This window comes from Cololabis saira, chromosome 10 (assembly GCF_033807715.1).
Source record: "Cololabis saira isolate AMF1-May2022 chromosome 10, fColSai1.1, whole genome shotgun sequence".
Lineage (NCBI taxonomy): Eukaryota > Metazoa > Chordata > Actinopteri > Beloniformes > Belonidae > Cololabis > Cololabis saira.
In genome coordinates this window covers 24,541,693-24,561,114 of record NC_084596.1, presented here as the reverse complement: position 1 = coordinate 24,561,114, position 19,422 = coordinate 24,541,693, and the positions used below count along the sequence as shown (strand labels likewise).

The window sequence follows — 19,422 nt, the reverse complement described above, 5'->3', positions numbered from 1 at the left end:
GAGATAATGTACGTATACGCTCACTGCGTTGGTTCATACTGTAATTTGCATGTTTTCTGAAGATAAAAAAAACAACCGAGTCGATGCAACAGACATGATGCAAAACTACTATCAATGGAAAATGGAGTCTGCATAGAGTTAAAAAGAAAAATGAATGTATTATTTTCTTGATCTGTATCATGCTCATATTATGCACGCACATGCTCATGCATATAGACACACAACTTATGCATGCACTTTCAGTAAGCCAGATTTCCCAGTCGGCTGGTCTGTCATTGGCTGGCTGTTCAAAGGGAAAGTGCGGGCCAAAAGAAGAAGAAAAAAAAAAAAGAAACCTGGCTATGAGGTTGCCATGGTAACAGCCTGCCCAGGGGTGTGTGCTGTCTGCTAAATTGTTCACTGGTTTGTTAAGGTTCTCACACTTAATTTGAAGAGAATGTGTTCCTTTTATTCAACATCTAACAGACACACGCTTTGTTCACGAACATTAGCAGGTTATTTTGGATAAATTACAAACAGACATATTTATTTTCTCTTACTGAGGGACTCTCATCTGCTTCAAGCTATTTACTGCTGCACTGCCCTCTATTGAAACCAGTCAGGCATGGTTTTACCTCCAGATATATTCACATAAAGCTGTACATTACTGAATCACCATCCCTCTCTGAACAATGGGGCAGTGAGTCTTAAACTTTTGTGCAATGCAGATTTCACCAATGTTTTTATTCTTCCTATAAGGTATTGTCTGTCCTTTCTGATACAATGGGCAGCAATACAGATAAGGGTTGAGTTCCAGCCCTAATCGGAGAATATCTCAGCTTTCTCAAGGGGGTTTAACTTTTGTTCACTGAAGTTACTGCAGCATCAGACATTGCTGTATCAGCTAGTTAGGATCTGGTTGTTGGTGAAGAAGACGAAGGTAGCAGAACGTTTTGAGTGCATAAAATATGTCCATGAGAGAGCAGGTTTGTGTGTACGTAGGTGGTTGTGGGTGTAGTTGCATGTTTTATCACAGGAGAGAGACCCTGACAGTGCCAGAATGGACAGATGATTAATGATCAGGGGGAGTGTTATGTGGGTGGACCTCCTCAGCACTGCTGCTCTTGACAAAAGCATACAACACTCTATGCTCTTTTGACCAACCATTTATTCATGAGAAAACCACTCTGGCCCTCTTGTCCCCCCCCCCCCTTACATTCTCTATTTTAGTATTAGATGGTGATGACAGGGCATAGTGGGAACATACAATGGCCAGACTTGCCAAGTGATGTCACCATGAATCCTGGAAGCCTTTAAGTAAAAAAGAAACAGCCTTTCTTGTGAAATGCCATGCGCTCGAGTCGCAAGTCTTAGATATTTGGTCAGAGTGTTCTAAAAGCAGTTTCTCCAAATAAATAAATCATATGCCTTAAAGGCAGATTTTTTTTTCCTGACCTTTAATGTCCCTCAGGCATTTTGTCATGATTCATACAAGGACTAGCATCTCTACATGCCTTGGTCTCAAATGATTGTGTTGTGTTTTCCAATGACCTTGTGGAGAAATGGAACACCTGAGTAGGGGAAAAAAATCCAGCTCATTATATGGATTGTCCAAGGAAAAATGAACAATGGCGGGGGTATGTGAAAGAATACCAATGGGACATAGCTCTGATTGCTTTTTGTTTTAAGATGCTGGTTGCCCTCTCTGTCAAACAAATATGTTGATTTCACCACGAAGTTTAACTTCTCAGGTTTATCCTAGTAATGCCTTCGGCTTTTATGCAACATCCTGTGGTTTCAGTGGGAGAGTGCTGTCTCACTGAGTGATTTAAGAACAAAATATTGAAATAAGGGTCAACTGGGGTCTTGACCCGATCATAAGCCTGCCTGCATGAGTGTTTCTCAGTGAATGGGTGTATGCTTGTCGCTTAAGCTTCTGAAGACTGTGATCCGACCCATGTGATGGATGAGGGTTGGGGTCAAGGGTGTACTTTGGGGCAAAGAGTTGTACTTAAGGGTCACTGGCGGTAATTCACAGCTTGTGCCATTGCACTTTCTGTCTGTCTAAAACCTCGAGCAGGCTGGGCTGGTATGTCAAAGCTAAGAAAATTGAATCATGCTATGGAGGAAGCTGCATGGATTAGGTTTTATAGAAGAAAAGAAAATGTGTTAACACTTATTTGAGCTCCTTAATAATCATGACTGGACTGCAACAGAATTGCCAATGTTATAATTATCTTAACTATTATACAATAGAACATACGGAAGTATCTTTCCACATCAATTATTATATCGCATTGTATTGTGCTTCATACAATTTTTTGCCAAGTAATATTTGCTGTTTGAAAATCTTATTCATATTTGAGAGTATGAGCCAATCAAAAAGTCAGGTGAGGACTTAATGCACTTCAACTTTGACTGGGTTTGAGACAGCCATTTCTGCATTAAAACCAAGCACCAACACACCTGCTTCCTAGTTGAGACTTTACTGATATTAGGAAATGCCCCTCCAAAAGCAAGTCAATGTCCAACATCATTGGAGTTTGTCCAGCTCTCCTCATACAGATTAAAACAGATGCACCTCGTGTGACATGGTACCAGTGTTCTTCAATTTGTTGAATGTTCCTTTGACTTCATGGTTTATTATACACTTAGCAAGCACATTATTTAGTCTAACCCTTGAGCACTAACTCCCAGCCCTGCACATCTGCCTTTTTTAAAGGCTGCCTACATGGATTAGCCCATATTGCTAATATTCTCATTCAGTTCTTGACCAACCAATAATCTGCTGTATAAAAAAGGAGAGAGCATTAGCAATTTCTCCAAATTAACTAATTAAATAATCAAAGTATACATTGGACAAAGTTGGTCCAGACATGCTGTTTTATATCTGACATCTGAGGGTTGTAAATAGAAGGCATCTACTGCTGGGATGTAAGTCGTCTGGGATGTGACGAAACCATTTTATGTCTGTTGGTCAGCCTTGATATCACATGAGATCATCACAGGTGCTGTGAGCGGTAGTGAAAGGAGATCCGCTGCTGCCATACCTGTCAACTACAGTTTCCAAACAAAAAGATGAGAGAAAGATAGCAAGCTTTAGAATAGATTCAGACCTGTCAATCAAGATGAGCAAAACGAGAGAAGGAAAGGTTAGACGAGAGAGCTACCAGTTCATTACTAGTGGGGTAGACAAGAAGTTCTGAGTGAACAGAAGAAATATGAGGAAATGAAAAGAGAACAATTTGGGGAAATACCTTGGAGATCAACTGAAAAGAATGAATGTTGTGTTTCTGTATGTGGCCTTTTCATTGCTTGTGAGAAGGTATTATTCCACTTCTCACCACTATGTGCAGGTGTTATTTTTGTTGGGTTGGTGTTTGGTAACCCACCTTTTTGTATTCACACACTTTCTGCTCCTCCTTCCTGATTAACCTGGGTCAGGTTAATCCATCCAGGTTAGGCCATCTAGGGTTGGCTTTAAGGGTGCCTGCACTCCAGTCTAAAGAGAGATGAGAGTAGGTCTGTTGGCCCGCCGGAGGGAGTAGGCAACTGTGTTAAAAGTACAAACCTGTTTTGGTTGGTTTTGGTTCTGTGACCTGTGCACTATTAAGGGACTGTCTGGTTTGCAATAAAACTACTCTTTGTGTAAAAACCATCAAACTGCCCCCCCCAAAGTCCAGGCTGATCACATCCTGCAACGGAGTAACCACTCCTAACGGAGTAACTATTCACATTGCTGTTTTTTATTTTTTATCCCACTCCCAAGATTAATTACTTGTAAATCAGGTATTCAACTAATGTTCAACCCCTAAAGTCCCTAAACAAGCACATGCAATAAGCAATGCTTTTTAGTTATTCATTTATTCGTTTTTGACACCACAGGATCTTCTGGCCTTCTCCAATCTAAATATGCTACCCCTTTTAGGGGTTTCATACCATAATACCATACCATAATGTTTTCTTGATATCTCTCACATTCCTTGTCTGTGTCTTTTATGTTTGTTTGATTCCCCTTTCACTTTCAGGCAGATAAGTAAACCATCATTGACTTTAATGTTTAGATCTATCCACACGTATATTTCAATTAGAAAGGGAGTGTCAGCTCCAAGGTAGGCATTATAATCTAAACAGACATTAATCTTCTTACGTGTCTCGGAAGAAGACGTTGTTCTCCACATAGGTTCGTACATGGTTGCCATTTTGCTTTGGCTTCCTGTCACTCATCTTCCTTCCTGTAATGCTGATCGCAGCATTCCTTCATTTTCTAAGGAAAGGGATTAAATTATCTCATCTTCTGTAGCACACATCCTTGTCAAATGGTGGATCATTTGATTTCGCCATCTCATTTAACGGGGTGAACATTGGTTACATGTCTTGTTGTGTAAATCACTAAATGCACTCTTTGATGCCAGTGTGACTCTCTCTCTCCAAGTGTATAAGTATGTGTAAGGGTGTGTGCTTTGTTGTTCTGCTCACACGCATTTTGCTTTAAGCCCATTTTGCAACACTGCTATCTCAGTCAGCTGAATCAGCACAGCTTCCTCCGCATCTCTCCACACTTTTGCCCATTTACGAGTGTCCAGGGAAGCGGCAGTCAGTCAGTAAACACACAACCTGAGGGCAGAACTTAATACACATATTCTGCTCACACCCCATTAAACATACAGTGAACAACCTAGAGTGATTCGTTTTCATAAGAGCCTGTTCAATGCATTTGACGCTATCCCGATCTGCGTGCACATAGTGTATTATTCCCCCCTATGTTTGAATTTTATAAAGCAATATTGATGAGACAAAAGTCTTCTCCTCTGCAAAAAAAAAAATCTTTATTTTATTGTCCTGTAACATCTGATGCCGGCAGGAGTTATTTCTCAAACAATAACTGCATTCAGTTTGTACTCCCATATTTAGCAAGGGAGCAGTTACCAAAGCGTCCACGTTTTTGTATTAGAAGAAACTTGATCTTGTCGCACATGAAATCTGTGTTAGAAGTCAAGAGCAGTTGCAGAACTCCACTTCAACACTATAAAAAGACTAACTCTCCTTTATAGAAAAAATGATTGATTTTATAGGCTTCTTACAAACCCATTAGAACCATTATACACTCTTTCATGCATGCAGTTTGACTTGCAAGACAGCTCTGAGGCACTTACAGTGTAGCTGCACATTCCCATAGATGCTGCTTGTGGCTTTTTTGGTCCGACCACTTATGTGCACTTGCATGTGTTGGTGTAAACACTATTCTGTGTCTAAGGATGATGCCAGTCAGTGAGCCTCTGGTGAATCTGTCAGCCACAGCCAAAGAGATGGAACAACAACCACTGGCATGGCTGCTGCTTGAGTGTGTGTGAGTGTGTGCCTGTAGGTGTGCGTGTGTGTGTGTTTTCTCTTTTCCACCACCTGGATTTCTTTCTCAGTCTTTCTGTGACTCTCAGTCTATCACCATCTGCCCATCAGAGAGGCTGCTGAACGTTGAGTCATAAAAACAGGGTAGATCGAGTAGAGTATACTCGAGCTTTCAAGCCTAACAACTCCATTCATTTTATCAAATGAAGCATAAACGTTTTTAGATTAATTCTTACAAACCTGTAACAAAGGTGTAAGGGGTTTGTTTCACATCAAGTAGAAATGCCATTATTCATTATTTGACTCAGCAGTGAAGGGAAATAATACTGACTCCTTTTAACTGTTATCATACAAATTTACCAAGCTCTTCAGATTAAACTAAGAGGATCCTTTTGAGACTCAATAGAATCATTTTTTCTTAGGTAATTTCAGTGCCTATTAAATCCGCCTGCATTGCTTTTATCATCTGAAACACTTGTCTCAACCAGTGGCTCATTATTTTCATAAACTCCGTCCTTGTCTGTGCACCTCATATGGAACTTTTCTCTCTTGTTTTCTTATCGTGGCGTCATGTTTTCTCAGTGCAATTCACCCTTTTACACACTTCCCAAGTGTTATAAAAGGAATGAAAATTGTGTTTTTACACAAGCCTTAGATCTACACTAAAGCCGTTACAATCAATCAGCCTTGTCCTATTAAATTTATAACCCCTCCCTTCTTTAGAGTGCAGGCACATCACAGCTTCCTCCCCCCCAGGTTGCTAAAAAACCAGACATTTATCATAGTTATTACAGTCATTAAATCCTTCCACATGGTCCAGAATCTCTCCGGATCTGTATTCTTTTAAAGGTACGGTAAATGGATTTGGTTATTGCCTTCACTTACATAGAGTCAGCTACAATAATCCTTGTCCTCCACCACAGCTTGTAGAATTTAGGTGTGTGACGCATTAGTTTCAGCAGGACTGCTGCAGCACTCCTAGTTCCTTTGGTCATTAAAACCAGTACCGTATTTGTTTGGAGTTGTAGTCTTGTTGCAGAATGACTTTGGGGTTGGCTGTGGCTCTAAAGGTGTAACAGGTCATCCACTAATCTAAGGGTCATTGGCTCCATCATTGGTGCTTTCTCTTCACATGCCATTTTGTCCTTGGACAAGGCGCTGAGCCCGTAAATGTCCACAGTGTGTGACTGAATGTGTGAAATATGTATACAATCAAAATGCTCTCATGAAGTGAAAGTGAACTGTGATATAAAGCACTTTGAGTGGTTGTTAATGCTTGAAAAAAAACTGAAAATACATAAAACTAAAACATTTTCAACTTGAACTTTCTTCCATCTGAGTCTGTTTTCATCTTTTCTCAACAGTCTTGCATATGGATTTATTATTCTCAGATGCTTGACTTTAATGAGTATTGTTGGCTCATGTTTTTTTTTTCTTTTTTTTTGTCACAGCATGTCCACCAGGTACGTTCAAATCCACGCAGGGTTCAAGTCTTTGTCTGCAGTGCCCTCCCAACAGCCGCTCCACAGCTGAGGCTGCCACTGTTTGTGTGTGCCGCAATGGCTACTACCGTGGGGATGCTGATCAACCAGACGAACCTTGCACCAGTAAGTGTCTCATACAAAACATTTTATACACACTCAAAAACTGAGACACAATAACTTTTCTTGCTGACTATTTGACAGTATTTAATGGTAACAGTACTGTGCAGACAATGAAAGACCTTGCCTTGTGTTTTCATTCATGTATACTGTATTTTTGAGTCTATTACAATACAAACAGAAAATACAATGATAATTATAAAAGTAGACCAATCATTGGGTTGTCTTATTATCTGTTTCTTCCATTATTGGCCATTTTGTATGAATCAACATTAGCTTTAGAGAAATCCATATTGGTTGACCTCAAAATAATGTGTATGCAAAATAAAATCACATAATATTTAGAACAAAATAACTACAAGACTGCCAGGTTTCTATATTGTCTTGTATCTTGAAGATATTGGAAAATAAATATGGATGCCATTAAAACTTTGATAAAATAGCGATAATATGTTTGCTTAAGACTTTTCCACATAAAAATAAAAATAAATGAATATATATATATATATATATATATATATATATATATATATATATATATATATATATATATATATATATATATATATATATATATATATATATATATATATTAATATGTGCCTTAGGTGTTTACCAACATGGTATTAACCATTAATATATATGCAGACATAAAAAAAGACTTTTCCACAGCACCATATATGGTCAGAATGGTCAGCTGCAGTCCATTATATTTCCACAGGCGCACACTGCGTTTTTCTGACTATGATCCGACAAGCACACACAGTTGCATTTAAATGAGATGGTATCCAAAGCCCCAGTCATCTTTTCAGTGTGGTTATACGAATCACATACCAGGGTTTGCATCACTAACATCTACATCACTGTGACAATGAGCTTGTTCTCTCCTTCCCTTCAGTTCCATCTTTCTCTCACCCTCACTCTATTTTCTTATGTTGTTGCTTCTCTGTCTGCTATCATTCCCTAAAGTCTTAATTACTCAGGCAGATGCTGCGAAGCCACGATGCTGTCCTGCCGTTATCCGCTTGAGATCCAATAAGGCCTCTCACAGCATCATAGTTGACTTAACATGATGTAAAAGCAATAATCTAAGCTTGCCCGCTGTCCCTGCTAAAACAGTTATGTAGAATTCGAACTCCAAAAAATCTGTTAACCCTCTATCTTTATAGAAGTAGAGAGATAAATGTCTTAATGGTTTGTAATTCTAGGCGTGGCAGACAGTCATTATATGCAAGGTTATAATTTCATTTGTTCCTAATTTATTAACGCAGACTTGGTGTAGTCCCTTTGAAATGGCCTTAGGAACATGCTTTTACCACATAAAGCATTTTTTTCTGCATACCTCTTCCACCATGTAGCCCTTTTTGAGCCCTTTTGATCAACCGATACGTTTTTCAGAAGTATTACAGTCAGTACGTTTACATGCACTAAGAGAAAGTCAAATTATTGCCTTAGTCCGACTGATATCGAAGTGATGATATTGTTTTTTTTGTGGCTCTAGTGGCCTTTATTCAAAGTTTGGACAGAAAGAATGGGGACGACATGCAGCAAAGGGCCGTGGGCTGGGACTCGAACCTGCGACCGCTGCAGGAGGACTGTAGCCTCAGAACATGGGCCACTTGCTTTAACCACTGTGCCACCCAGCAGCCCCTGATATCGAAGTTTTAAAAGCCATGTATACACCTTAATCAGGCTGTAGTTGTACCAAGCTGGAGTTCTTGAAATCGAGCTATTAAAGCCAGATAACGCAGTTGCAAATCGAGATGTTACGGCATGTACACACAAACCACAGTTAGCCGAGCTATTGACTGGCTCGAGACCGTGGAAGCGGTAATAATAACAGTCACAACAACAACACAGTAGCAGAAGAAGAAGAGGAAGACTGCATCTTACATGCAACACGATCAGGTTTAGTGTGTACGAAATGTATAGAGATGCTGGATCGTTGGTGTTCATATCTTTGCGTGTTGTTGTCCTCCTTCTACATCTGTTTCAAATCTGCCGTGTTTGTTTACTAATTGTTCTAACTAACCGGAAGAATGCAAGAAAGGGCCTGTAGCGCCCCCTAGCGTGTCTTCCCACGCATGTGTACTCGGATTTCTCGGAAACTCTTTCTTAATCCTTAGCTCGATTATTTCCAATAGCTCGATTTTATATGTTCATGTACCTGTACTGACTGTAGCATGGCCAACTGTCTATACTTCCCAATTGTGGCCGTCCACACCTTTAGGCTTTAGATCTTCTCGGGGGATGACACATCTCTTTCACCTTTAAGGCTGGAATATACTGGTAACCCTCGTTATGACACGCTCTCCTTGCGTGGTGCGCGAAGCAGAGTTCGTTCACAACGCAGCTGTTTGTGTGCGGGAACGGACACGAACAACCGTTAGTGGTTAGTAACCGTAGCATCAGCATCTGCCTTCAAGTCTTACATTTTCCCCAAGCAATCTCCACAGCGACTCCCCATTGATTATCTTGAACATAGCCTAATGTCCATGCAGGCTGTTATTTCATTGTAGTCCAACTCCTCAGTCAGTCCTGCTGTTTCTTTTTTTTCCTTCATTTAGCACTCAGCAAAAAAGGATAAATACAAAAATATTAATAGCACATCATTGCTGTTTAATTGTATTACTATTCATGCATTTCAAATTCTAAACTTGCATGTTATCACAGCCATAGTCAAATATTACACTCTGAAGTAAATTATTCAATGTAGGACACTGTCGCAACTGGAAAACTGTTTTGCTGTTACATTTAAAAGCTCCTTCTGAGACTTGAGCTGTCAACTGCTCCTTTCTCATTAACATTAAAACCAACTTCAATACTTCGACTGCTGTTAACAGAACTCGTTTTGCGGCGGCTCTTTCAAAGCTTCCCCTGAAAGTTTGAACCATACTGTTGCAGCTGAGCTTGATTTTGTGGTTGCTTTACAGCACTGCAGGGGGTCCAGTGAGATCATCCTAGTAAGAATCTCTTTAATGCCGTAGGTCCTGATAAGACTGCTGCCAGAGTAGCTTAAATCAGACCAGCCTGTAGCAGCAGAAGCTGAAGCTTAAGTGCTTCTTGCCGGCGTCAGAAGCCCAAGTCCTACTATGCGCCAGATCAGACTGATTAGCTTGCTGATAGATTGTCCAATCCTTGGCTCCATCAGCAGGAGGCCTCACACCATATCCCTCTGCCTCCACTGGCGTCTTCCTTCAGGGGACTGAATATGCCAGGCCTTGGATGTATTTCAAACTACCCATCTACCTCTCACCGCTCCTTTCTCCTAATCATCTGTCTTGCGCTGTCTCCAGTCTATGCCTGAGGGGAGGAACACCACAAGTGTTCGGTCTCACAGTGTGAAGCCCACCACTCTCAGTCAGGTTACCTAGCATAGTAAGCACTTTTGTCATAGTAGTTTGCTTTATACTTCACGCCCTTCAGGTCCATTCTCTGGACTCCAAGCTCCAACCTGACGTATGTATTGTTTCCCCATGGGTTTGGATGTGTGGAAATCTATTATTTTCCTCATGTAAGAGTATTTCAATGAGTAGTAAGTAGCTTGTTACTTCATTCTGGGCTTCTGTGAATGTTAGAAGACTGAATAAAAAATCTTCAAACCAATTCTTATTAGTCTATTAAAAAGCAATACTTCCATAAAGGAAATGGGAAGGTAAGCAAAGGCAGGTGTAAAGGCTAAGTATCAGAACATTGAAGCATTGTAAAAATTTGTATTTAAATGTTTTCAGATTTTCATTTGAAGTTCTTAAATGAAAAGTTAAAAGCTGCCCAAGAAAGTTCTACACACATTATCACATGAGAGTAGCAGTGAAGCATAATATTGGGCAATGTGAGAAAATAAAGAAATAAATGCTCACCTACTTACAGGCTTATATCCTGGGAAACTGCCATGGACAGCCTCTTCCCAGATCAGAGAGGAAATATTTATAATATAACTGAATCTTCCAGCAAATTGTATGTTTCTGATTATGTTCTATAGAATATATTTATAGTGTTATAATACTTGATCCCCCACATATAATTCTTAGTTACTTTGCCTCTGCAGTAAGTAACTGGCTTTTCTTTACAGCTCAAACGGCCACTTTCCTTCCTGTCTAAGTAGTGCGGTAGTAAATGGAGTTAAATCAAGTGGAGTACATTTTCTGGATAATCTAATCCTCATACCAGCTGGGAAGACATTATGATCCATAATGCAGACTATTGTGCTCAGACATACATGGACTGGTTGAAAAACTACACCAGCCGCTCTGCCGTGCACGTACTGTATGTACTGTTGTTACGATTTCAATATCCTTATTACCTCTTCTCATATAAGTCATTGACTGCGTTTACATGCAGTCAATAACCCTTTTAAAACCGGAATACTAGCAATAACCCAGTTTTGCAAACGCCAATAACCCCTTTGAATAACCCGAATTTGCTCATAATCCGGTTTTTAAAAACCCAAATATGACCCCTGGGTTATTCCTTTTCTAACCTGAATATTTGGTCATGTATAACGGGATATCCCGATCAAAAGGGACATTAATTCGTTTTCTGTGCATGTTCTTTTCGCAAGGAATCTTGCTCTTTTGAGTCCAGGAAGTTCTTAAAAACATGGCAAAACGCAAGACCAGGAGTAGACTAATCACTTCATAAATGTAATGAAAGATATGAACATTTTGGGATTTGTAGACGGTAGAAAGTACCGGGATAGCCAGATTTACAAAAAGGTGAGCGAAATGTTGCGCAAAGCAGCATTTGTACGTAGAGTACGCCAGACCAGATCAAGCACCGCTGGAAGACGCTGAAAAAGGCGAACTACAGGGCCGAGAAACAAAACGACTTCAACTGGGTTGTTCATTTTCCGCCGTGCTGCTGTTATTGTTATTTTGAATTTGGATACAGGAAGAAGAAGCGGAAATGACGGGAATTGCGGAAATGACGTTCTCCGTGTGTCGCTGTTTTGATCGCGATATCCCAAATGATTAATTAGCATTTATACAGGGATAACCCTGTTTCCTCACGCATGTAACAGAATATTCTGAATGTTTCAGTAACCGGAATATTGACCTTAACCTGAATTTTGACTGTATGTAAACGTAGTCATTGTCAGCCTTTCAGTTTGTGCTGCACGCATACACATTAACATGCCACCAGACACAGTCGGAAAGACAATGTTGTTCCTTTTATCTCATGTCTTATTTTAAATCTCAACAACCCACACAACTGCCCTTTCTTTCTCCCAGCTCTTTTGGCTGTGATGAGAATCTCCACACAGGGATCTTCTGTTGGTCCTTCAAGGTCTGTTTCACCCCATAAAAACAATCTTTTTTGAATAAGGCATGGAATGGCTTCAAAAGATTCAAAAAGTAATTGAGTAAACATTATGTAGAGGATTTCCTTGGGAGCTGGTTTTTATCATCAGAAGAGAAACGGAGCTTGGTCAGGGTCTTCTATAGCTGAGACAGGATGGTAAGAATCCTGCTTAAATTTTAATGTTAAGATTTGTTGTAAGGCAGAGATTAGGTAGCCGTAGTCAGGCAGCAGAACAAAGAAATCTCTTTCATTTGGTGGAAAGGCTGAAGTCAATTATAGCACCAAAAAGATTGGTGTACAAACTAGGAACAGGCAAGGATCGCGTGAGCCAACAGTCTCCAGTGTGTGGGCAGTTTTTGGTGAAACTGACTCCATGCAGTCGATGTAATGGTGATTCACGCATGGAATTGTGGTTTCTTTAGGAGTGTCAAATTAGCGCGTTAATTGCAATTAATGAATTACTGGCATATTTAGAGCGTTATGTTTTTTAATCGTTTAATCTATTTTTTGATCTCTAACTTTACTTTTTCTGTTTGCGAGTTGCCTTTATTTTGAAATCAGTGTTTGTGGGGTGCGATTCTTGTGCTTGAGTTGTGTTGTAAAAGAGATTAATTAGATTAATTAATTACAGATCTTAATTAATGAATCGCTCAATTTTTTTTAATCACTTGACAACACTAGTTTTTTTATTCATTTAATTTTAAATTCTTTTTCTTGGAGTTTATAACCAAACACCATGGCATTGCAATGTTTTCACTAGCTTCGCTGAAAAGAATGCAATGTTAACATCATAAGAAACAGATAATAAGCTAATTTAAAGTCCAGGGATAGCTATAATGTTTTTAGTGCTGAATTCATGTATTTTATACGTATAAAAAAATATATATATATATATATATATATATATAAACACATACATACATGTAATTTGATATACATGTATTGTATTTGACAATTACCTGACACTTTTGTTTGTTTGTCTGTTTTGATTTTTTGATTGAAAAAGCAATTTTATGACGGTTTAATAAAATACATTTTAGAAAAATATGTAACGCTGAGGTCAAAGTAAAATGCATGCAAGCACAAATGAATCAGACTCGGGAAACTAAAGTAGTTTAGTTAAGAGCCCTCAAGTTACATTCATGGGAACTTGAATACCAATGTTAATTAGACATCCAAAAAGGCTGCAAAATGGTCTGCAAATCAATCAGTAACTGGCAGTCATATCTGATTTCTTCTGCTGTCTATACACAGTGGATAACAGTACCAATTGTGACATTCCCAAGGGGCACAGCAGTGCTGACAGACCCCTATATGCCACGTTTTCCCTTCACATGCAATGAATCTGGTAGAATCTAAATTATGAGCTTTTTGACCTCTTCTGGACCACTAGCTATCCTCTCAGCCAGACCTTAATAATCCCACTATGGAGGCCATGCCTTTCCTTTCACTGACCTCTTTGGCACTGAGACGAGTTTCCAACTGTAACAGTGCCGTTTCGTGACCCTCGTCTTTTTTCCTGCTTTGTCCCAGCTCTCCAAGTCTATTCCTCATGGCTTTGTTGCAACAATGATTAATTGTGTCTGTGTTGAAAGAAGTCATTTTTTGACCTATTCCCTCGGAAATGGGAAACTAAATTGATGTATTGTTATATTCCTTAAAATCCATATGTGATTATTTTGTCATAAAGTATCCTGAGTAAAAATAAATGAAAAGGAAGGAAGAGAAGTATAGTTTTTTTTTTTTGGTGAGCTGAGTAATTCTTCAAAGGTCTCTAGAATTGACTGGATTAGTTTCAACGCAGTCATAGATCTGGAAATGGGTTGGTTAAACTTCTCTCTTAATGATAAAGGTCAGGCTTTATGGAGAATAAATTGGTACCAAAGGAGTCTCTCCCGGCTCAGTCAATCTTAGCAGCACTGACTAAGGGTTTTGGAGAGCTTTGGCCATGTCTGCTGTCTGAGAGGGAAGAGCGTCCTCTTAGGAGCTGGAGGAAAATAGTCTTACCTAACCAAAATTCTCCACTACCTTTTGTGCAGATTTGAACTCTTAAAGAATAATCTGAAGGAGCTGAACAAGCCTCTTTTCTTCCCCCTAATATCAGGCCAGTACTCGGCTATCACAACCGTCGTATTCTTCCTAGATTTCTTTCTGAATACAGTTTTTGAGGTTCTGCTGCAGCTGCATGCCCAGAGGGAATCAATGGGGGCATAAATTTTCACATTCACTCGGATAAGAACACTCCACGCAGTCTGCATTTTGCTAAATAATCAATGTTTGATAGAAACGTTTCACTGTATGATGTCTCTGGATGTGTATGGAATAAATTAGCATTTCAATTTTGCTTAGGATGTAAAACAAAATCACACGAGAGTCATGTGCAATCACACTTATTTATTACAGTGTTTAATTTAATGAACATTTGTATGTGTCATTGTGAATTGATTTCCTTTAAGCATGATGAAAGCTTTCAGAATGATAAAATGTTTTCTGGTATGAAATAGATTTAGCACTCAAATGCAGTCACATTTTGCTCAGGTGATATTGCTCTGTCCCCAGGTGTCCCATCCAGTCCAAGAAATGTGATCTCCATTGTGAATGAGACCTCGGTAATCCTGGAGTGGCATGCTCCCAGGGAGACAGGTGGTCGGGATGACGTTGTCTACAATATAGTGTGTAAGAAGTGCCGGGCTGACAGACGCTCCTGTTCCCACTGTGATGACAACGTGGACTTTGTTCCTCGACAGCTGGGTCTGACAGAGACCAGGGTCTTCATCAGCAACTTATGGGCTCACACCCTCTACAGTTTTGAGATACAGGCTGTCAATGGTGTGAGCAATAAGAGCCCGTACCCTGCACAACATGTCACCATAGACATCACCACCAACCAGGCCGGTAAGTGCCTATTGTTGCAAGGAATTTGAGGTTTTCAGTCATCTAGGTTACGATGAACTAAGAGGGATACACATGTGGATGAAAAATAAAACCAATGGTCACTGAAATAACTTGAGTCTGACAAAATTAATAATGAAAAACAATTTACTAAACATAGGGACATGTTGAACTAAAGTGGGTCCTGTAATTGGTTCGTGGATCAGGCATCTGGGGAGGATGCCCTCTGGATGCCTCCCTTGGCAGGAGGCTCTGTGGAAGAACCGGGAAATGCTGGAAAGATTACACCTCTCGGTTGGCCTGGGAATGCCTCAGTATCCCCTCAGAGGAGCTGGAGCAGGGGTCGGCAACCCGCGGGCTCTAGAGCCGCATGCGGCTCTTTAGCCTAGCCTAGTGGCTCCCTGGAGCTTTTTCAAAAATGTTTGACCTTTTATTTCCTTTTTTTCTTCTTTTTTTCCTTTTTTCCTTCTTTTTTTTCTCTTCTTTTTGCTTCTTTTTTTCTTGTTTTCTTCTTTTTTCTTCTTTTTTCAGTTTTTTTCTTCCTTTTTCCTTTCCTTTTTAGTCTCAACATTTCGACTTTTTTCTCGAAATTTTGACTTTTTTCTCTAGATTTTGACTTTTTTCTCGACATTTTTGACTTTTTTCCCGACATTTTCGACTTTTTTCACGAAATTCTGACTATTTCCTCAACATTTCGACTTTTTTCTCAACATTTCAACTTTTTTCTTGACATTTCGTGTTTTTTCTCGACATTTCGACTTTTTTCTTGCCTTCATTCTAAGGCTGATACAAGACTTTTCATTTTTTGCGGCTCCAGACATATTTGTTTTTTGTGTTTTTGGTCCAATATGGCTCTTTCAACATTTTGGGTTGCCGACCCCTGAGCTGGAGGAAGGGGCTGGGGAGAGAGAGGCCTGGACCTTTCTGCTTATCATGCAGCTCCTGTGACCCGATCTTGGATAAAGAGATGTGAATGGATGGATGGATGTCATCACTCTGCTGTTTGGTATCATGGTTTTACTTCACCACTCTAAACATGGACCAGAGAAAGCAAACGAGAGAGAGAGAGTTGTCTGAGGAACTCAGAAACAAAATTATAGGAAAGCATGTCAAAAGTTAAGGCTTAAAAGACCTTCTCTAGGCAGCTTGATAGTCCTTTTGATTATAGTTGCATATTTCATTCAGAAGTTTAGGGTCCACGGGACCTTAGTCAGCCTTTCTGGATGTGGCTGCGATAGAAAAATGTATGGGAAATTTAAGAAACAGGTAATAAGAATGGTAAATTCAGAGTCCACAGCAACTTCCAAAGAGTTGCAAGGTGAACTCAAGGTCAAATTAGATAAATGTGTAATCACACCATCTATCACTGTCTGAGCAAAAGCCGACTTAATGGAAGACAACCGAGCAGGACCCCATTGTTGAAAACAAATCATAAAAAAGTCAGACTGGAATTTGTCAAAATGTATGAAAGAAAGTCCTTTAAGCAAATGAGACAATACTGGAACTTTTTTCTTTAAATCACATCAGCGGTATGTTCAAGCAAAAATGAAGCATTGAAAGCAAAGACGACCGTAGCTACTATGAAACATGGAGGAGGCACGGTTTTGTTCTGGAGCTGCATTGCTGCATCTGGCCCAGGGGGGCTTGTTGTGTAGGGTACAATGAAATGTCAAAACTCTCAAAGCATTCTGGAGCAAAATGTGCTGCGATGTGTGTCCGCCAACAAGATAATGATCCAAATACAAAAAAACATCCCCGAATGCCAAAGAACAAAACATTTGTCAATGACAATTTCATTAGTAGGTTCTTTTTTTAAGCATTCTTTTGAACCACAATTGTCTGATTTTCATTACTCAATGTTAAGTAAATTATCATTTATCATTAGTTTTTGTCAGCATCAATTATTCCGGTGACCATTGAGGGTTTTTCTTTCTTTATTGGCTCAACAGAAGTTCTTTCATGTGTTTATTTACTTTTTTTCTGGTTTTTATATATTCATTTATTATGTCATCAATCCATCTCATCTGAAAGGGTTAATCAGTTCTAGCTGACTAGTAGGGAACTGTTGGTGTAGATTCTCAATCATCTGGTTCTTATTTAATCTGTTAAAGTCACCATGTCTGAGGGTCATAATGGTGACACAGTACCAACACATCTTCCTATCAATTTACATTATCATCATGTAACTTTCTTTGTTAGGATTTTTTTTCCTAAACCTATGATCTCCAGAAGCATCCTAGTTTCCCTCTTGCCTTAGCTGTTGAACTTCATTTTGTATTTATGAAATTGCAAATTCTCTATTACTTTAAAAGTGTGAATCATTCCTCCTCAAAGCAGCAATATCTTGCACAATGTGCATTTCAGACTCCAATTTCATGGCTTAGGCAGCTTCAGGGCTGCTCCAACTTTACACTGAATAACGGGGGTTTGAAGAGTGAGGAAAAAGTGGTTAGGTGATGTGTAAATTCATGCTCTTCGCCTAAACCTTCTTTCTCAGGATAAAGGTAATTGCTTTCTGATTTAAAAGGAGAGAGGGAGAGGGAGAGGGAGAGGGAGAGGGAGAGAGACGACAAGCCATTATAAGCCATTTTAGTATTTTTGATCGGGACAGACTGTTTTAATTGCTCCATCTCTTCTTGCTTTGGTACACACTCATCGGTCACTTTATTAGGTACACTTGGTATACGCTAGTCACTTTACTAGGTGTATCTGATAAAGTGGCCGATGAGTTTAAGTAGGAACATTTTTAATACATGATGCGTCTTTCCATAGATTCTCATCTTTAAAACTGGTACAACAAATATAACGCTTTTTTTTTTTAAATATGAAAACTCTATTTAATTCAACCAAGCACGCAACATTGTAAATATGTGTCTGACATTCTAAACAAACCCCTGCTTGAAGTTGATGTAAAATTCACCAGGATCTGATGAGTTGATTAGTTGAACTAGACCCGGACTGTTTCTGCAGTCAGACATGTACAGGAGGTAGCTGCAACTAAATGCAGTCTGGTTAAAATCATAAATGTGTTTTTTGTTCACTTTTGCACAATAGCTATTTTCTGCCAAACGTATTACTTCTACAGCATTTAAAAGTAGAATTCTATACTTTTCACCGTTGTGACAGGACAGTTGCATATTATGGAGCAAGATGAGGTATAAAACTTTCCAAGTTTTCAAAAGTTTAAAAGACATTGTTTTGTGTCTATAGATAAAAATCCCAGCTTTCTGGAGGTCTTGTCATATCCTTTTGGTGAATTTTAGGGTTGAATATTTACTGGGGACTTCATTGGAGACTGGAATACTAGAGATGAGTTCATGGTTGGCTCAACAACTGCAAAGGTGCCCATGATCCAATATGAGCATTTGATGCTGTAACCCTTCAGCAAAAATATTATCATCGTCCCAAATTGTATTATTTATTAACTGAGGGTAATACTAAGCAGAGGTTCTGTGATCGCAACCTTGCAGACTGCTATACATTCACACTGAAGGTTTAGTTGGTCTATTCCGATTTCTTTGTAGAATTTTTGGACAATTTGCCGAAATCATCTTTCAAAAGCGACCCGGATCTGATATCTGACGTTTACCCTGGTTGTCTGCCTGGGAAACAACCTTGAAAGGTAGATGAGCGTGACTGCCGATCTGTAAAATGCTCGGCAGCAAGAGAGAAAACAGGTGCTGTTTTCAATAAACGCAGGTGAAGTATAAGATGCAATACATGAGTCTGTTTCCATCTCTGCACTCATATGTCTCCTCAAAGTTCCACTGTGCAGTGGATATAAAAGGGATAGACAACCCCTGTGAAGTTTCAGGTTATCAAAGTGTAAAGAAACACAGAAAAACAGTCAATAAAAGGTTTTTTAAACCTTTAATGTAAGTTTACAACAAACAGATATCCAGAAAAAAAGAAAGATTAATTTATTTGGGATTTTTTGATTGAATAACCCACTGCAGCTTGATTGCATGAATATAATTACATAACGCCATCCACTCCATGCTTCCCTTTAGGTATGGTGTTCCTTGGATGATGCTCTGTCTTTTAGAATTAAGGCCATCAAGTACAACCTTTGTTTCATCTGAACACATTTTCCAATATTGTTTGGGGTGAGAGATTGGATTTTGTTAGATAAATACAGATGACCTTGCTTTTTTTTCAGGATACTGAAGATGGAAGTCACATGTAAGGAGTAACCTTTACCTGCCAGAAATTACTATAGTTCCTGCATGGTTGCCCTCTTGGTAGCCTCCCCTGATAAGTTTCCTCCTCATCCTCTTAGGCGGGTCATCCTAATCTCTGC

At 39.3% G+C, this 19,422-nt stretch overlaps 1 protein-coding gene across 4 annotated transcripts in view; it reads left to right on the top strand.

Moving 5' to 3' along the window:
• Nucleotides 1-19,422, top strand: part of LOC133452682 (ephrin type-B receptor 1-B) — a 177,160-nt gene that overhangs the window by 104,992 nt on the left and 52,746 nt on the right. For 3 of the 4 annotated variants that reach the window (XR_009783273.1, XR_009783274.1, XM_061732220.1), the window contains exons 4-5: nt 6,780-6,935; nt 14,790-15,125. Coding sequence is in view for 1 of the 4 variants with exons in the window: in XM_061732220.1 (XP_061588204.1) it covers nt 6,780-6,935; nt 14,790-15,125 (492 nt within the window). In the remaining 3 variants the exon portion in view is untranslated. The remainder of the gene's footprint in view (nt 1-6,779; nt 6,936-14,789; nt 15,126-19,422) is intronic. The other variant, XR_009783275.1, reaches the window with a different exon arrangement.